Here is an 18984-nt window from a genome sequence, read left to right as displayed (position 1 = left end):
GCAACTGGTGACTCCCGCCTGATCGTGCGCCTGAAGCGGCAGCGTAATGCTGAGCACAGGAGGACCTAGTGTTACCCCGGTGCACCCTGGAGTGACCCTGGGCTAAACCAATTAAACACAAGCATCCTCTGGGCAGCGCCGTTTTCCGGTCATAATGCACCACAACATGGCTGCTGCCAAGTGGCCGAACTTGCCGCCTAATGTATTGGAGCTTATTTTCAGCTACCTGGACCTTACCTCAGCGCGTAACTGTGCGCTGGTGTGCAAGTACTGGCACGCGCTGCTGAGCGACGAGAACAACGACGTATGGCGGGTACACTGTTCGCGCAAGCTGGCCGACGCGGCGCTCAAGTCAGACCTGCTGTGGAGCGTACCCAGCAGCAAAGCCAAACTTCGGGCCTTCTACCACGCGTGGGACCCGCGCGAGTGTTCGCGGAACATCTACATCAAGCCGAACGGCTTCACGCTACACCGCAACCCTGTGGCGCAGAGCACAGATGCCGCCAAGGGCAAGCGGGGCTTCGCCGAGGGCCGCCACTGCTGGGAGGTTTGGTGGGAGGGCCCGCTCGGCACCGTCGCCGTGGTGGGCATCGCGACGCGCGAGGCGCCCGTCCAGTGCCCCGGCTACGTGGCGCTACTTGGCTCCAACGCGCACTCGTGGGGCTGGAACCTGGTGGACAACCACCTGCTGCACAACGGCGACAGCCAGGGCAACTACCCGCTGCTCAACAACGCTCCCAAGTACCAGGTGCCGTCTGCTGAATTTTTGCTCGTTTCGCTGTGCACTGCCCCGGCAAGCGAAAGCCCATTGCATTAACTAAAAAAAAAATTGTTATCCGTGTGAGTGCACTTGTGGGTTCATTTCACTGCTGATTCCGCCTTGAAAGACCACTGAGAGTATGTGGTTATGCTGTGCAACCGACCACTGTTTCAAATTGTGTTTTCTGCATGGCTAACTTGATAAATTTGTACTCTATCTGTGCATAGCACCGGCAAACATGGAATATGTGGATGTTTCACGCTCACTGGTGCCCACACTCCTCTTCAGCAGCCATCGGGCAGAATTTGCATGGGGTCAGAACATATGTTCTTTCTCGTAGTGTTAAATGCGTGACTTTGACCGCACTCCAGGTGGGCGAGCGACTACGAGTGATCCTGGATTGTGAGGACAACACACTGGCCTTCGAGCGCAACTATCAGTTTTTGGGGGTGGCATTCAGGGGTTTGCCTGACAAGACTCTCTACCCGGCCATCTCGGCTGTATACGGCAACACTGAAGTCTCCATGGTGTATCTGGGGCGCCCACTTGATGGCTGATGCTGTCCTAAAAGCCTGAGCACCGGTCCAGAGAACTTTCATCACCATTGATCTGCCTGATTGACAGTTATGGTGAGGCTGCCATTTCATCATGTAAACCTTGCATGTGCAGTGCAGTTCATTGTCACACGGGCAGTGCCTTTCCACGTAATTTACCAGTGTGACAGACACAGCGGAGCTGTCATATCTTCACATGGAGGTTATACGATTGGCTGCAGCTTCCTGGCAGGGTCTTCCCCTGCATTTAAAGTGGTCATGACACCATTTTTCAGACTCAAGCTGTTTATTGCATTTTGCTTGCTATGCATATCAGAACAGTTGGGCAAAATATGAGCTCATTTGGTGCAGGGAGTAATTAGTAATTGAATTTTTAAGTTCTCCTGAACTGGGTGGTAGTAAGGCAACACTAGCACGCTCGCGATCCATGACAACAGGGACTGACAGTCATGTGCTTGCTTGCGACTGCACTGCGCATGGCGGCACGTAGTGAGCGCAGGGGAGTGGGTTGTTTGTTGTTTGCGCTAGGGGTGCAAAGGGATGAAGGGAGAAAGTCTGGACAGGAGGACAAGGGCTTGTCTTATCCTTGCCTTTTCTGTCTGGCTTCTCAGGCTGCTTCAATATGGCTGTCGCTGCCAGGGGGAGGGGCTTTGAGCTGATAACTTCTAATTGCAATTTCTAGCTCATATGCATGCATAAAGCCCTATTTATTTTTTGAGTATGCATAACAATGTTGTGGCTAGTACCTGCAACTTAAAACCACGATATGTTGGTCGACCATGTCATGACCCCTTTGATATCTCTTTTAAGGGCATTTCAAGGCCCATCGGCAATGCTTGATAGCAAACAAACTCTTGAAGCCTTCTATTTTCCACTTTGTATGTGCTCTGTCAAATTCTGTCCAGCAGTGGGGATCCCATTTTCTGGCAGCCTCATGATGGGGACGAACTGCAAGTGTTCTGGAGATGCTCAGGCACCTGCAGTCCTGTCAAAATTTCGGTCTGGGCTAGTTCATTGCAAGATACAAATGAAACCAGTGCAGCTAAAAGGACATAAAAGGTACATGCAAATCAGGCAGCATCTTGTATGTGCCTTTTGTGTCCTTGTTTAGTTATGCTGTACCTGCAGTTTTAACACTTGCAAAGTTTTTCAACAGCCGTTGTGTTAGTTTTGGTCATGTTTTTTTCTTTTTGAACTGATCTTACGCAGCATACCATTTTCTTATCTTGAACAGTAATTACTGCTATCCTCTCCTGTGCACAAGTATGTTGCGGTTTTGAGCATGAAGAATCAGGCTAGGCCACAGCTGCTCTCTTTTTTTTTTTTTCTAGAGTGCAGGTGTTAAGTGGCCATTCTAAGGTTGAGCAGCATGCCTTGGCATAACCGAGCGAACGAGGAGCGCAGCAGAGGATGAAAGAGAGCGAATGCAGAGCGCAGCGAAGGGTGAAAGAGAGTGATTGTGAAAAGAATGTGAGGAGGAAGCAGAGGAGGAGAGTATAGTGGAAGCATGAGGAGGAAAGTGGAGTGCCACATGAGACGTCTCCATGGCGGGGACCTGCTATCAGATGGTGTCAGAGTAGTGTGCCAAGCACCGCCATCCGTTCTTGCGAAGAGAAGCTCGGCAGCAGCGGATCGCTGTGCGAGCTGCCCAAGCCAAAACCCAGAGCCACTTCTGTTCAACAAAACGTGTGTGTTCGCATGCCGTTAAAATACCACCGCAGCTGCGCTCAAAAATTGCATTATCAAGAAACGTAATCGTCGGTCAGTTTTTAATGGCTGGAATTGCTCAAATTGTATAATAATTGGACTTTATAATTGGACACAAATTGGAAATTTATGGTCTGAACGATAGCAGCGTTTCACCATATATCTCCCAGCATGCTGCTAATGTCTATGTGGAAGAGGTCAAACTGTCGAACAGTTTTAGTTCCATCTAGCTTTGGCCTCACAGGAAAGGAAAAGTTAGAAGTATTTTGCAGGGGGGTCATTAAGGCGGTCCAAGTAGAACTTGTAGTGGTGTGTCTAGTCTGCTACCATGCCCAACTACACCCTGAGCTCTCAGAATGTCTCCTCTCCAACTTTATATTAGACCTACTTGCAGTGCTTCTTAGTGTCACATAAATATTTGTGTGAACAGCTTTAGTTGGTCTTCCCACTAATACCTGTGCCACAAAAGCAAATTTAGTGGCAGTAAGTGCTTACTGCCTTAAGTTTTGGCAGTGTTCCCATGGTGCCACATGAGCAAGTTTAATGGCATTAGCTTTATTGCTATTCACAACTTACTAAGTTCAACGCAACTCATTCACCTGAGAAGTGCGTACTCTCATCCCCATTCCATATGCAGAAAAGCATGCAACTTTGGTAGTAATTACTTCCTGTCTAGTAGCAAATGGATTATTCGGGAGTTTCAGTTACATGAGGCATTTATACTGTATTATTGATGCGAATGGCAGCATTTTGACCGGCATTCTGACACATTCTCAGCTTGTGTGCTCACGTGCGAGTTTAGGGCTACATTTTCCACTTGCCAATCAGGAACAGGGGCATTCTCTGCAAAATTATTTTGATAGTACATTAAGACAACATTGCTAAGACACAGTGCTCAGTAGTTCTGTTTATATTCCGGCAAAATTTTACTGGCTTGCAGGCTTGTCATTATTGCGACATGCATAAAGTGACATTAAATCTGGGTGTGTAACACGAACCCCTAGATTAATGGCATTAACAAACTTAAGACATTAAGCAGTTTCTTCATTTCTAGTGCACATGTGGCACGGATATTAATCTGTGCAGCCCACGTATTCTCTAAAGGGGGAGCTTCCACAAATGGCGTTCAGCATACCATAGGCATAGCACTAGGCTTTTTAGCGATATTGACATAGTGCAGCGTTGTGATTTTCCCTTTTCTTGATGTTGTTGACATGAAACAGTGTTGAAGGTGATCGTAGGATGCAGGATGTCTTGCAGGTTCGATCTTGCTCAGTCACATTCCTTGGGCACAACATCAAGATAGGTTAACTGGTTAGTTACACTTAATAAGTAAGACGGAACAGAAGATACAACAAGGAGAAAACTATTTACAGTTGACTGAATTGTAGAGTGACCTGACGAGGCTAGCCCCTGGTCCCTGCAAAACAACTTCTTTTAACTCCTGTGTCCCTGCCCTCAATGAGTACAACAACCATTTGGGTAAATCCCCAATCACTCGTTCAGTCGAAACTTGGGGTTAGTACGACACAGCATATCGAAGATTCTAGTAACAAGACAATACCTGCCAGCTAATACTGATTGACCATGTACAGTATTGTGCGTTTTTATCGTGAAGACTTTCAAAAGTTTCCCCGCCTCAACCGCTGGCTCATTTGCGATGAAACTGCACACAGAGCTTGCGTATTATGGTAACTTTTGTATCGTAGGAAGTTTGACAACGGTACTTACTTAGTTGAACCGTGCATGATGCGAAAACATAATCGTCTACGTAGAGATCGGCAACCAAAACCCGCAGACGACGCTTTTTTGCTGAAGGGCGGCAGTGGCGCCATCTGTTTGCGGTAGCGCAAAGCGTCACGACAAGGCCGTCGAGGAGAGCGTTGCAAGGAGCGTGGGCCGTTTGAATATGCCATTCCTGTCGTTTCGTCTGCTTCTACTGAAGCGCTTACAACATTTTCGACTAATTAAGCGGAAAAATATCAGAACAAATGATTTAACGAGGCTTTACCTTTTAAAGAATATTGTTTGCAATGCTCGCCTCGGCGGCCTTGTCGTGACGGTTTCCACTGCCCAAAACAGATGGCGCCACTGCCGCCCTTCAGCGAAAAAGCGTCGTCTGCGGGTTTTGGTTGCCGATCTCTACGTAGACGATTACGTTTTCGCATCATGCACGGCTCAACTAAGTAAGCACCGTTGTGAAACTTGCTACGATACAAAAGTTACCATAATATGCATGCTCTGTGTGCAGTTTCACGGCAAATGAGCCAGCGGTTGAGGCGGGGAAATTTTTTAAAGTGTTCACGATAAAAACGCACAACACTGTACATTCTCCACTTTCGGTATCTCAGTGGGTTTCCTTTTCCTCACACTAACTTAGCAAACACCCTCACTTTCCCAGGAGTGCGTGGCATATTTACATCTTCAAAGAGCATACATGGTAAACACAATTCCGTTGAAAAATCATCTTCGAAGCAGACCTATTATGTTGTCACCATTCAAACCTTGTGGACCCTCACATGCACACTTCAGATTGACTCGTGCTAACGAGCGGTCATTTGTCATTTGCAAAGCTGTCATAGGAACTGACCTATTGACAGTAAGCCATTAGAGAACGCCGCAAAAGATGGCCTCCACATCCACCAGCGCCGCCGCTGACTGAAGACAAAAGGGTGCAACACTGCCTAAGATGACCCCTTCCTTCCCGCATGTGGCATTGCCTGTGATCGGGAGCATGAACAAATGATTCCCCCTCCCCGTTTCGCAGAATACTCCGCTCTGCGACAGTGTCCCTATACACCGCCAAGTGAACTGACCGCAACTGTCGACAGTGGTGGCTATGACTCGTCTCCTTGTTCTGCTATCAGTTTGACAGTTCAGTTCACCTGTGGAGTCCAAAATGAAACAATATACACACACACAGCATGCGCCCCATCTGACACCCACCACAGGGTTGCCCTGACCGACGCTTTTAACAACAGTATCCGGGGGCACTGCAAGTCGCGAATTCAAAATCTACGAGCAGATGAGCTCAAGTGATGCTCTTCGTAGCCATCCTGCCGGCATCACTTAAGGTTGGCCGTTGCCACCCACTTTGCAAACATCTGATGTTATGCAGCAGCAGAGTGGTGCATGCTAGAAGATAATAATGATAGCAGCGGGCAGCTATCATTTATCTGGCAGCTGTCATTCATCTGGCATCAGTGCTGTGCAAGGAAATTTATGCAAATTTATGCTCTTTGCAGAATTTTTATTTTGGATTATAAATTTCCAGATGGGGAGCAGCCTATACATGAGCATGGCCCTTAGTTGAATGTATATGGTAAATTAATCTGTTATTTTGAAATCAAACTTCTGAAAGCTCCTTTGAAATGGGTATCATTTCGGTGGTTGATTTATAAGTACGTCAGTTTTGGTTTCATTGATTATTTTGATTTACAAAAAGGTGATGCCAGCATGATTGATTGTCAAGCAGTTTTGTGGCAGAGATGAGGGATGACTGCCTGAGAACCCTTAGAATGCACCATTTGAGGAGGTGAGCAGGCCGTCACATTGAGAAAGGCCTGCCTGTTGCAGGTGCTGCCCACTCCTGGAAGGAGCCGTGGCCAGTGGCGATGGCAGAGCCCCGTCACTGTGGCCCGCATTTATCGCAGAAAAGCTCGCCAGCCTGCTTATTCATTTAGGCCTGGAAGTCAACAGCAGGCTGCAGGTGCACGTTGGTTGACACTGTGTAAAAAGCATTTTTGCCTGCGAGCACGTGCTTTGAAGGAAGCTCGGCTGTTTGCAGCTTTCTTTTGAGCCAGCCGGGGTCCAGTCACATACGGGTGACTTTACAGCATGAAAGATGTCAGGCCGACAAGCCATATAGTATGTGTATAGGGCACTAGGTTCTATCCTTTTGAAAGTATAGCCTTGGCTTGGGGGGGGGGGGGGGGGGGGGGGGGGTTCTAGTGCTCAGGGACTGAACTTCCGATGCGCGAGTGCCTGTTGGTTTTGTGTGTTGCGTGGCTGCAGCACTAAGATTCACTATGCATGGACCTCCAGCTGTAGATGTGGCACCTGCAACCAGAGGTGTCTAGTCAGAGGTGTCATTTTCCTGTGTGAATAAATAAATGTGTTGAACATTCCATTTATAGGTTGGAGTATTTATTTCACTTTGAAATGCGAATTTCAATGGAGGTGAAGTTGTAGAGGCCTGTATACTGTGCGATGTCAGTGCACGTTAAAGAACCCCTGGTGGTTGAAATTTCCGGAGGCCTTCACTGTAGCGTCCCTCATAGCTTGGGGATGTTAAACCCCCATAAACTGTAAACCGTCACTTTGAAATGCACAGCTGAACGGCTTTTTGTCTGTCTGTACAGTAGGCACGGTAGCTAAGACTCTGGATTCTGACATGAACGTAATTCTACTTAAATAGGATTAGCTGCCTAATGAGATGTGCTATGTGTCTAGCATCACATTTTAATTTTATGCACTTGCCACCTGCCAGCATAACATACCCACGGCATCAGAGATACATCAGTCGCTGGTAGACCCTGAAGAGCCTCGTTTGACCCATGGGACCAGCAGTCCAGACAAAGCTGGAGACAGCAGGCATGCTTCGGGTGCTGAATTCAGTGGTGTCAGATCTGCCACTGATATCCCTTGCAGTGTCGCTTGCTGTTTTCTACAGAAACATTTCGAGGTGCATACAAATTAATGGGGGCTGAGAAGGTAGCCGCGCATTGCAACGGCTTGCGTGATGCATAGTCTGAAAGCAGTAATAAGGTAAGTGCTGTGCAAGGCCATCTTTGAGCCAGCTGGAGTGCAGGCAGCAAGGTGCCTGTGGTGCATGCCCAGTAGACAGGTGGGGATGTGCGCATAGGTTGTCCTAAGGTCATTTTCACTTCTGAGAAGAAAAGGAACTGGCACTTGTGCATGGACGAGTGGGGCGCTCTGTGTGCATGATTCTTTAAACGCTTATACAGGTCATATAGGGTTGGATATGTGCCTGTCTCCTAACTTGTCGCAGGAGAATCGAACCCCCCACCAATGGCCGAGGCGCCATGGTTACGTGCTAGCGCGCACTTTTTTGCTCCGACAGTGTTATGGCAGGAAGCGTTTCGCAAATGCTGGCGGTGTTTACGTGTTGCGGCAATGCCGATCTTGTATTATGCTTATGGGTGCGACAACTGAGAAGGCAACTGGAAAATACTTTTCGTTATTCCATCCGGCAAAAAACGCGGCTTGCCAAAAGGTTTGGCTGCACTGATCGTCGGGCAAACTTCAAAGATGTGCTAAATACGCCCCTTTGTGCGGTAAGTGGCCATTCTTGAGTAGTCAGTCATGTTTCTTGGGGAAGATTTGGTGTGAAGCACGAGCGACTGCAGTCTTCGCAGTAAATAGCGTTTGTCATGGCTGTTGTTGCACTCTCTTGCTAATGCACTCCGAAAGCCGTGCTTCGTGTTGTCTGAGCCCCACCATTAACGCTCCTGGCTCTGCAGGTCTTGCTTTGATGTTACGCACATTGACTGGCATATTTGTTTGGTTTTTGTTGCACGTTCGCGCAAGCTGTGCTTCATGTTGTTTGAGCCCCAACGTTCACGTTGCTCGATTGCTATGCAGGTCTAGCTTTGATGTTACCCGCATTGTTGAATGTATGTTTGTTATGATGGGATAAGTACCAAAGTTACTGTGCCTAGGCACAGTAAATGTAGCTGTTCCTTGAATACGCCATATCTGCTTGCATAATATTTGAGAAGGCAAGCGAGGACCTCGGTTAAACATAGCCGCAAACATATTGAATTCAAGGCCAATGTCGCTGCCGCCAAATACGTGTGCAAATTGGGCTGGTTAAACATTTTTTTACTGTATTAGGAATCTCTGACGCAGGAACACGCAAAATTATCGAGACCATTCTCAACAGTCAACGTTTTTAAATCTCTTATAGCCATGCATACCGCGTGCCGACGTCCCATGTCGTTCCAAACCTCATTCTGCTGACCACGTCCCGTTATGAACCTTACCAAATACTCCATTACCTAAGCCATGAGCCCATCAACAGCTGTGCATGCTTTAAAATTATGAAAGGTGAAGTTGTGCCAAACCAAATCTTACTTTATTTATTGCAGCAGTCCAGGCTGTTGCGCATTGTGTATGACATCTACACGACATAAGCCGATGTCCTCTTATGAGCCATTATTGCATCAGCTGATCCGAGACTACATATGTCACCTAAACTAACTGCATTCTAGTGATTACCAGCAGTGCTGTAGCTTCACGCGAAGCAATGAAAGTATTTTTTGATTGCCGTTAATCAACCAAGACAATCCTACATCAAAACTCTTTCGATCACAATCGTGAAACAGTGCGCAACTGGGCCATCGTATTCGGCAGTTTACACTCAAACATCAAGTGACTACCGTCAGTCAGATCTTTCAGTGTTAGCTTGTGGCGACCAAAGTCATAGTCAATTCGAAACAGTCGCCAAGATTTCCTGCAGTAAAGAAAATAAAAATTGAAATGAGTGGGCAACTATGCACTGAATAGCGCAACTGGTTACACGAGCTAGCGTGCCTCTGTGAGAATATACTATATGGAAACATTACATCGTCATCTCTTCAAGCCTAGACTGCATGCCTGTTTCCAGCAAAAGTAAAGGCTATATATCCACATTCAGAGCATATGTCGTTCCACTTACGGCCGGTAAGTGGAAGTAAGCTGTACGGCCAGTATCTAGGGGGCATTGGCAGGTCCTGACGGAAGCACGCGCTATTTCCATGACTTCAAAATCCCTAGATAAGCTATGGACCTCCTTCACCCGGCGACGTCACGAAGATGCGGTGGCGCTGATGTCGGCAGCGACTTTCGCATGGTAGGCAAAACAGCTACGGCCAGCCGGTGCCTACCGCAGCTGCTGCAGCTACCGGCGGCTACATATCATGCCTGCGCACTGCAGAAGCCGCATGTATTGATCAGCTGCGTCACTGTTCGATCCACGTAGTAGCATAAAAGGAAATTTAAATTAGCCCAGATAGGCTCCTCGCGATAAATACCGCATTAGTAAACTGGCTAACGGGGAATGGGCCGCGGTACTAAAGCGCGAAGCTGGGAGTCGATCGGCACTGCCACTCAATGTGCTTAATAGCATGTAAGTTACTGCGTTCATTCACCTGCACATCAGCATAGTACGCTTATAACTGCGCAATGAAAAAAAGCACGTATGTAGCTGCGCACGCATTTATCACCTTGAGCCGGTGTGCACGGGGCCCCCGCCGGCAGGTTCACTCGCTCCCAAGGAATGCGTTCTTTTGTTAACAGCACACCATGTTTTAATGACACGTTTTATGGCATTTGATATTTACTAGAAAGTGTTTCTTAATATGACAGACGTAATTATTTGATTCGAGTAGAAAGAAGTCTGGTAAGTTCATGCGCGGTCACGTTGGCTTGCTTAGAATAGCGTACCTTAAGTGTGCTAAAAGCCATATGCTTTTTCATTGCATCATGCATGTGTCATGTTTCATGATGCAGTCCATGACCGCGAAGCTTGTTTGGAAAGAAGCAGCCGCAAACGTGCTACTAACAGACGTGTCGAGATTGCGAGGGGGTGCGGCAATGAAAAGTATTTTCGTTATTTATGCACGCGATATGAAACTAAATTTGGTGCAAATATGAAATTGCTACGCTAGTTTCGGTAATGCCTTTTATTTTTAGCTATACCTGGTGCAGCTCTTGGGTAATTATAATTAACACCCTCGTCAAGTCACCTCAAGGTCCTAACTAATGTTTATACAAAGCCTTGTTCTGTATATGACGCTATTACTTCTTTTTTAGATGATCATGTACTTATGCATGCATAGTTATGTGAAAACGTTTCTTACAAAAATAACGGACATAATACTGCACCTGTAGGAAAAAAAATCGAGAGATAAATTACATTCCTCAACCTCTCAGGAATCGTTTGGGACAAATAGAATCATTCTATTTTCATGCGTTACGAGATTACGAAGGTGTGAGTGATACCAATCGCAGAAAATGTGAAAGGTCAGAAAACGATCCTTATAATTAACGTTTATTTCCTCGTTTTTGGCCTCTTCGCTTGCGCTTTGGTCAAAGAAATGCGGCCCTGAACACAAAGAAAGCCTCAAAGGAATTACCTCACAATTTTCGACGACACCGCATCTCGAAAGAGTACTTTATAAATTTCTACTGAATATTTTGCTATAATTTTTCGTCACGAAACAGAACACCCCAGGGCTAAGAAAAAAAATAATTCCAGAAATCAAAAATTTTCACCAAATCGACCAATTTAACAAGGAAAGAAGTCGGCCTGGCTGGTGCGTGATCCTGCGGATAAAAACAGCGCTTAAGCGGGACAGCCAGAGGAGAATAAGTACACTACGCTGTCCCCACTTTTCGCACAGCACGACACCTACGTATGTCAGCAGACGGTGAGCGCACGTCTGCTCCACCGAAAGATCGCCAGCACATCCTCTCACTACTGTCCCGAAGCAAAATCATTCTGGCTAGAGCAGAGTGCCAAAAACTTCCTATTTTATTCAATGCCTAGCGTAGAAATCAACGGCAGAAACACTTTGTTTACTACTAACCATATATACAATACACAATGGCGAACTATTTCTCTGAATACACCGCACGTGGCCAACGCGAGCTCGTGTACTTCAAGAAATTACTAAGCTGTAAACATCAACCATTGCTGTGATTCGCAGAAGCTGAAAGCGCGCCTACAAGCCTTGAAAACCCGCGCTCAACACCTCTCCGCGACGACACTCCCTGGTCTTTTGCCTACCACGAGCTCGCTAGCGACTGCAGCGCCACCTCGTTTGTTTACAAACATGCAGGAGGTCCATACCCGACCTAAGGGCCTAGGTGCCGCCACTGTCGGCGCCCGGGAGGAGCCGAGAGAAGGATCGCCGGCAAAGGAGGAGGAAGGAGTTCATTTAAAGGGGCTGTCAATAATGTTGCAGTATGCCTAGCATGTTAAAGGGCACCGCGTCAAAAATATAGAATTGTTTAATGCATTTTATGGAGCCCGAGTTATCTGTAGTTAAAATTTGAATATCCGCGTTTTCGCGCCTTTCCCTCTGCTCCCGTCACTTTTACACACTGAAATGTCGGCGCTACCCTGCTGTCCCCACGATGGCCCCACCCACTAGGCTCCTTGACGCGCGTGGGAGCTTCCCGGGGTGCGAAGCTTTTGGCCGTGGCCATTGTAGATGCGTGACGTCAGAAAGAGTTGGCACCGCGAACCAATGATAGCCCTCCACTGCTGACGTAACGAGCACCGCACGAATTTGGGGCGAAAGCCCGGCACCGCTGGTCGCCCCGAGGCGTAGAATCGAGAATTTTTGAAAATATACTGTAAATGATTGGCTCGCTTTTGAGGTCTTGTACGCGGCATGAACACTCGGTGACCTATACTCTACACAATGCATGCGCATTATAGCCAACCTCAAACACCCTTTTTAGGGACCCTGTAATTCCTATACATTAAGAGTCCAGCTAATATTTTAGTACATTGTAGTCCAGCGAGCAATGTGGCGGCGCCCACATTGCTCGGGGAGAGGGAAGTATGGTGAAGGGGAGAGAACCGCACAGAGCCGTGCGCATAAAGAAAGCCCCAACCGATTCGCCTGGGCAGCGACTGACCGCCCAGGCCGTGATCGCAGAGCTCTGCGCTCACGCAGCTCACGGCCCGGGCCGCGGTTAATCGAATCGGTGACAGTCCCGTCGGTATATATGGGAGTCCTAGCTGCACACGCGCACGGCTCTGTTATGAGGCCGAGCAGTGTCGGGAGGAAATAGGCTTGAACCAAATTAGTCGTCAATAAGAATATGTGCAGGTGCTACGTCGTATCCCCTCCTTGCCTTGACAAGCATTTTTTTCTTGCTTTTTGCTACCCGAGGTACTTATCCGTCGGCGTGCCTTTCGCGCACTTTGTTTGCTTAACGGATGCTTTGTGCATCCTTCAGATTGGAGGCTTAGACATGTTGCTTGCCAGCCAAGTGCCGTGCCCTCTGAAGCAGTGGTCGCTGCGATGCTCCTGATATGAGAAGTTCACGATCGTCCTCGCATTGAAATGGACCCCGCCGTGCATGCCCTGATTGGAAGGACTGGCCCAACAAATGAAGGCTATAGCCCGGCGCAGAAATGCGTGCGTGTACGTGTGATGCTACGAACATTGAAAACACGCTCCCGCTGCGCGAGTGCTGCCGTGTGAATACGAGCAGGGATGTCGCGCTATGCCAGCAAAGCTTGATCTAAAGCCGGTGTACAAAAATTTTACGCTTACAGAACCGACACTTCACGGGCCGTTCGGAACGATCAGCGGTGGTGGCTGTTCATTTCCTACAGTGCCTTGGATTGTGGATGTCATTCGGAGCGAAATGTCTGCCGCAAACCACCACACGCTTGTCCGTTTTGTCTGGAAGGGCGATTCGTTGAAGCTGGAGATAGCCGGATTGCGATTCCAGTCGCTGCGTGTGCATCCGACTAAGCACCATGGACGAATTTTCTCCGCACGCTGAATGAGAGACGCGACCACCTCAACAGCTCTGGGAACCTTGCACAGCGTACTACCGCGATTTCTTCCTTTCTTCTTTCATTCCCTCCTTTATATCCCTTCCCTTACGGCGTGGTTCAGGTGTCCAACGATATATAAGACGCATACTGCGCTATTTCCTTTCCCCAAAAACCAATTATTATTATTACTACCGCGAAATGTCAACTGCGTTTCGTAGTATGTCGTGGCATTCCTGGAACGCCATTTGCGTGTGGGGCAGCGTATTATGGTTCGTCACGCTTCGCGCTAAGCATACGATTGGCAACGTGTTGCAGTGCACGGAGCACGGTATAGCGCGCGCGCGAGGAGGGGTTTCAGGAGCTTTAGATATGGAGTTGCATGTCAGCTTCTGCAAAATCTCTTCACCCTCGAGCGCTCTATAGCCGTATACAACGCAAGAACGAAGCAACTTTTCCCCGTCGAAGTATTCGATCCTTCCAGCTAATGGCGTCGAGATGAAAGGGGATCGGTGAGAATCGGCCGACACCAATGGCTGCAAGGCGGTCCCTTGTCGGGAAAAAGCCAATATGAATGTGGTGAAGGCTATACGAACGGCACAGCACACAGAACACGCTGAATCGTACATGGACTATAGGACAGAAAACTTTTTTGCATTTATTTGTGTATAGGGGTGTACGAAAACGAAAGGCGAGACGGAAGAGCGCGAGCCCCGCGAGCAGACGACGCGACGACGTCATTCCGTGCTACGTCAACGCTTTGGCTACGCCCGCCCTTCACCAGCCTTCACCCGTCATCAGAATGATGGACCAATGGAATGTCGTTAGCTCAGACGTCACAGCGAACGCTCGGATGTCAGCGTACCGGATGAGGAGGTTGGGTTTGCCGAAAGGAAGCGCAGAAGGGCATTGATCCGAATTGATGGCCATAGCATTTTGCAGAGACTGTCATCGACGCCCGAACTAAAATTGCGCTTGCTTATTTAAAGTGGAAGCGCGGCTTTAAAATCGCGAAAAATGGCGAAAATTTGTTTTCTAAAAATCAAAGTATCTGTTTGTATCACTTGTTTTCTATGCTGTCTCGAACTTCATGAATGAAAGCTACTAGGAATTAAGTACTCCAAAAGTTAGCACGGCGACTGAGCAGCGCTATCTTTGACTCTGCGCAAAGCGTGCTTCTTCGCCTTCAAAACTGGAGCTTCAGCTCGATTCTACGTACAGAAGCAGACACGCAAAAATTGGCAGTGGCTTAGCTCGGCTGTGCAGGATATACGTAGCGAAAGCTAATTCACAGCATGGTTAGCCTTGGTTAATCTTGATTGCAAGTCCAGGTTAGTCTGGTTGTCTAGCTATGTTGTCGCATTAAAGACGACACAACTGTGGTTGCGGCGCACGCGAGCTCTCCTTTTCAATCCTCCGTCCGACATGTTATCAGGCATGCGACGCAGCTGGCGAAGCGAGCGCAACTACGAGGAACGCGGTGTGACGTCATACCAAGCGGCGGCGAGCGCGCAAAGCAGAGTAACCGTGTCGCATATCTCGGTGGACACCCGAACCGCGCTGTAAAGGAATATACAAAGGAGGGAGGGAAAGAAGAAAGAGAAAATTGAAAGTTTCATTTTGAGCAACCCGCTGCGGTTTCTCAGTGGCTAGCGCGCTCGGCTACTGATCCGGAGTTCCCGGGTTCGAACCCGACCGCAGCGGCTGCGTTTTTATGGAGGCAAAACGCTAAGGCGCCCGTGTGCTGTGCGATGTCAGTGCACGTTAAAGATCCCCAGGTGGCCGAAATTATTCCGGAGCCCTCCACTACGGCACCTCTTTCTTCCTTTCTTTCACTGCCTTCTTTATCCATTCCCTTACGGCGCGGTTCAGGTGTCCAACGATATGAGACAGATACTGCGCCATTTCCTTTCCCCAAAAACCAATTATTATTGTTATATTTTGAGGAAAGGCACTGCGCAGCGGCGGGACACCTGTGGCTCGGTGCTACTAGTGGCCCATGCGCAGTTGTGACTAGGAAGTCAGAGAGAGAAATATCCGCGGCGAGGCGCGTTGTGACGTCATGTGCCTCCTCGGAGTGCGGCCACGGCGAAATCGCAAATTCGCGGCCGGTAAAGCTGTTGCTTAAAAGCAAAAGTTTCAAGGTCTCTCCATGTGTCTGCACGCGTCTGCATAGGTCTCGGTGGATGCGCGCGGGACCCGGTGACGCGGCGTCTGCTCTTGCGCTCGGCTAGCTGCGCTTGCTCGTCCTGCGTTATAATGTTTTGGGTCCGAACTTGTGGCTCCCGAAATTTCGGCGACCGACATCCTTGAAAAGAAGTGCAGAATGGCACATTGTTACAGCAGCCGCTAGCGAATGCCGCCAATGGCCAAGATGGCAGGAAGACCTCTCTGCGGGCTACTATACGAGTGAAGGGCCTCACCAGAAACCCGCTCGGGGTCACACCACCTCAGAGTTTGACGCATTCATCATCATCATCATCATCCCGGCTACGCCCACAGCAGGACAAAGGCCTCTCCCACATCTCTCCAATTATCTCTCCCCTGTGCCAGCTCCGGCCACCATGTCCCTGCAAGCTTCTTAATCTCATTCGCACACCTAACTTTCTGCCGCTCCCTGCTACCCTTCCCTTACATTACATGCCCTGTCCAAGCCCCTTTCTTCCTCTTGATCTCGACTAGGATGTCATTAACCGGTGTTTAACCCCTGACCCACTCTGCCCACTTCCTGTCTGTTAACGTTACACACACCATTTCTCTTTCCTGCTTGCACAGTTGCGCTTGTGGTCTCCGCAAGCACCGGCCTCAAGCGAGAACACCGCGTTGGTTTCTCAAGCTTCTTTCAGACAGGGCCCGCTCAAAAATGCTTTTGTCTAGAATTGTTGGGTATGACATTGGTTTGCTGCCATGGAAGATTCGTGATAAGTGACCACTTCCTTCGCGCACCGAAACTGTGAAAATTGGCCAGACACCGCGGCCAGAGCCCCAAGCGGCACACCACTACATCTGCCTCAAGAGAAACTGGCCAATGGCCGATGGTTGGTTACTCGCCGGCCTTGATTTTTGTAGCCGATGTGCTCGGCCGACCAAACTCAGGCCAGCGTCGGGCAGCGGCTGGCCAACTGCTGTGTCGGCCTATATGATTGACAAAAGGCAAACAGTCGACCGCTGGTAAACGCCTGGCAATAGTTGGCCCCTGACGCGTAGCCGTAGGCAAGCAAACACAGGCCGACACCGGGCCACGAACCACTTCGGGCAAATTTTCTAGACAGCTGTGCGTAACTATAGGGCACGTACAGCCACTGGTCAAAACGCTGCATGTTATGTCTTGATCGTACGTGTAACAACCAGCAGAACTTTCAAATATACGAAAGTATGACCTTCATGACACGCGCATGTCGAGCAGTCGTGGTACCTGAGAACATCTCGTCTCATATTACGGTTGCATAATGTTCACAACAAAGATTGCAGAGTGGGCTATTTTTTTCTAATAGAAAGTATCTGCAACGTAGTCCGCTCATTTCGCATTTCTCGTGTCATCACAGAATCACAATTGAATGCAAAGGTGCACTAAAGAGGAATATGAACTCGTTTTTTTACCGCGGGAACTCTATCTACACGTTCCGGGCATTCTTAGAAACTTCGAAATATTGTACTGTGCGGCCGATTGCCCTAATTAAATCGTACTAAACGTTCCGGCTCCCGCCTTTTTTTGAACTCAACGCGGTAGGTAGGAGGAGTCAACCAACTCTTCAGGCAGTCCCGTGGCGGCTTGCCGTTCCGCCATCGACGGTGATAAGTAATTTAAAGAGTCCTGGTGTACTTTTATTTCCGTGGGCCTAATTTGGGGCTATATTGTGTGTGACTGAAACTGTTTGTTCACAGAAGCGTAAAAAACTAAATGAAAGCGAAAGCGATGCCACCACTGGACTGGCTGAAAGGCACTCCAGGCGTTGGTTGACCGCCTACCACCGCGTTGAGTTCAAAAACAGGCAGGAGCCAGGACGTTTAATCCGATTTAATTAGGGCAATCGGCCGCACAGGACAATAGTTCGAAGTTTCTAAGAATTCCCGAAACGTGTAGACAGAGTTGCCGCGGTAAAAAGACGAGTTAAGATTCCTCTTTAGTGCACCTTTAGTGGCTCCAGCAGCAGGGTCTTTGATTTGCAGTATATAAACTCGTGAAATTTCTTTGTTATGTGGATGAATGCTCAGCATGTTGGTGCTACATGACCTTTTCTGGTTTTTATAGTGTTTCTATAGCTTGATCTGCGTGTCGCATCTGCTTGTCATTAGGCATTGGTCTTCATGAGAGCGTGCTATTACTATTCAGATTTCATCAGTAATTATGTCGGCACTGGGCCGAACGACTATTCTAATGTGATAAGCTGCAGACCTCTTTTAATGACTAAAATTACAGAAAATGCAAATTAGGCTTTGCAAATATTTTTCATGCATTTTGCACAGCTGTCATTCTAGTGTACTCTTTAGTATACAAGGTAATTTATCGTTAGGCCGTCGTAGGGCTGAGTATGGACCGGCGTCGGCAAATGGTGATCGGCTCGTGCAAGGCTGTTGTCAATCCCCAACTACTGCATGCATGGTTGGCTAGCTGTCCCGGAGCTGGACCATTGACGGACCATGCAAGCTTTTTCCATTGGAGTGCGACCTAGGCATGTGCTAGGGGCGAGTGAAAGTTAATGTAGTGAGTGCACATGAGCATAAGTAAATGGTTGTGAGTGGTCAGTGCGAGTGGACATGAATGTGAGTGATTGGTTGTGAGTGCAAGTGGTCATGAGTGTGAGTGCGAGTCATTGGTTGTGTCAGTGGACATGAGTGCGAGTGGTAGTGAGTGTGATTGAACCGCCTTTCATGGTTCCGAAGTATGCTTGCCAGGCAAGGCGAGTCAACGAGTAGCGCACGCCGCGGCGCGCTATGTCCCCCTCCTCCTCTTTTCGGGAGCCCACCGACGCCTGATTTTTCTACAGCTGTGGTTGCGCCGGACCACCCATGCCCATGCTACGAACTCTCGCTACGACACCCTCCGGCTCGAAGCGGCTCCAAACACCGGCCCGTGTTGTTGTTGTTGTTAGCCTATCAAAAGATGGCACATACCCATACTGGGGGATCGGCCAAGAATCGGGTGGCTATTCACCTGAACGCAGTTAATAAAAAGGAAAAGCACGTGGGAGCGCAACACCGGTGAATTCTTCCTCATGAACAGAAAATGGATGAGAGTTTTGAATTCAAAATTATAAGAATAATAGTCCCCAGGTGGTCGAAATTATGCCGGAGCCCTCCACTACGGCACCTATTCTTCCTTTCTTCTTTCACTCCCTCCTTTATCCCTTCCCTTACGGCGCGGTTCAGGTGTCCAAAGATATATGAGACAGATACTGCGCCATTTCCTTTCCCCAAAAAACCAATTATTATTATTATTA

At 48.4% G+C, this 18984-nt stretch overlaps 1 protein-coding gene across 1 annotated transcript; it reads left to right on the top strand.

Annotated features, from left to right (window-relative positions):
- Positions 1-40: 40 nt before the first annotated feature.
- On the top strand, positions 41-7150 carry Fsn (F-box synaptic protein). The gene is made up of 3 exons (XM_077660184.1): positions 41-748; positions 1132-1389; positions 6598-7150. The coding sequence occupies exons 1-2, from the start codon at positions 155-157 to the stop codon at positions 1315-1317; spliced, it is 780 nt and encodes a 259-aa protein (XP_077516310.1). The 5' UTR covers positions 41-154; the 3' UTR covers positions 1318-1389; positions 6598-7150.
- The last annotated feature ends 11834 nt before the right edge of the window (positions 7151-18984 follow it).

This window comes from Amblyomma americanum, chromosome 3, assembly GCF_052857255.1.
Source record: "Amblyomma americanum isolate KBUSLIRL-KWMA chromosome 3, ASM5285725v1, whole genome shotgun sequence".
NCBI classification, from domain to species: domain Eukaryota; kingdom Metazoa; phylum Arthropoda; class Arachnida; order Ixodida; family Ixodidae; genus Amblyomma; species Amblyomma americanum.
Note: the sequence above shows the minus strand (reverse complement) of the source record. Positions and strands in the feature narration are given on the sequence as shown.

What these genes read in the sequence shown, in the direction of transcription:
- Fsn (XM_077660184.1), top strand. Translation starts at nt 155, where the DNA reads ATGCACCACAACATGGCTGCTGCCAAGTGGCCGAACTTGCCGCCTAAT. An exon ending in ACAACGCTCCCAAGTACCAG is followed by an intron (nt 749 to 1,131) that starts GTGCCGTCTGCT and finishes ACCGCACTCCAG; the next exon opens with GTGGGCGAGCGACTACGAGT.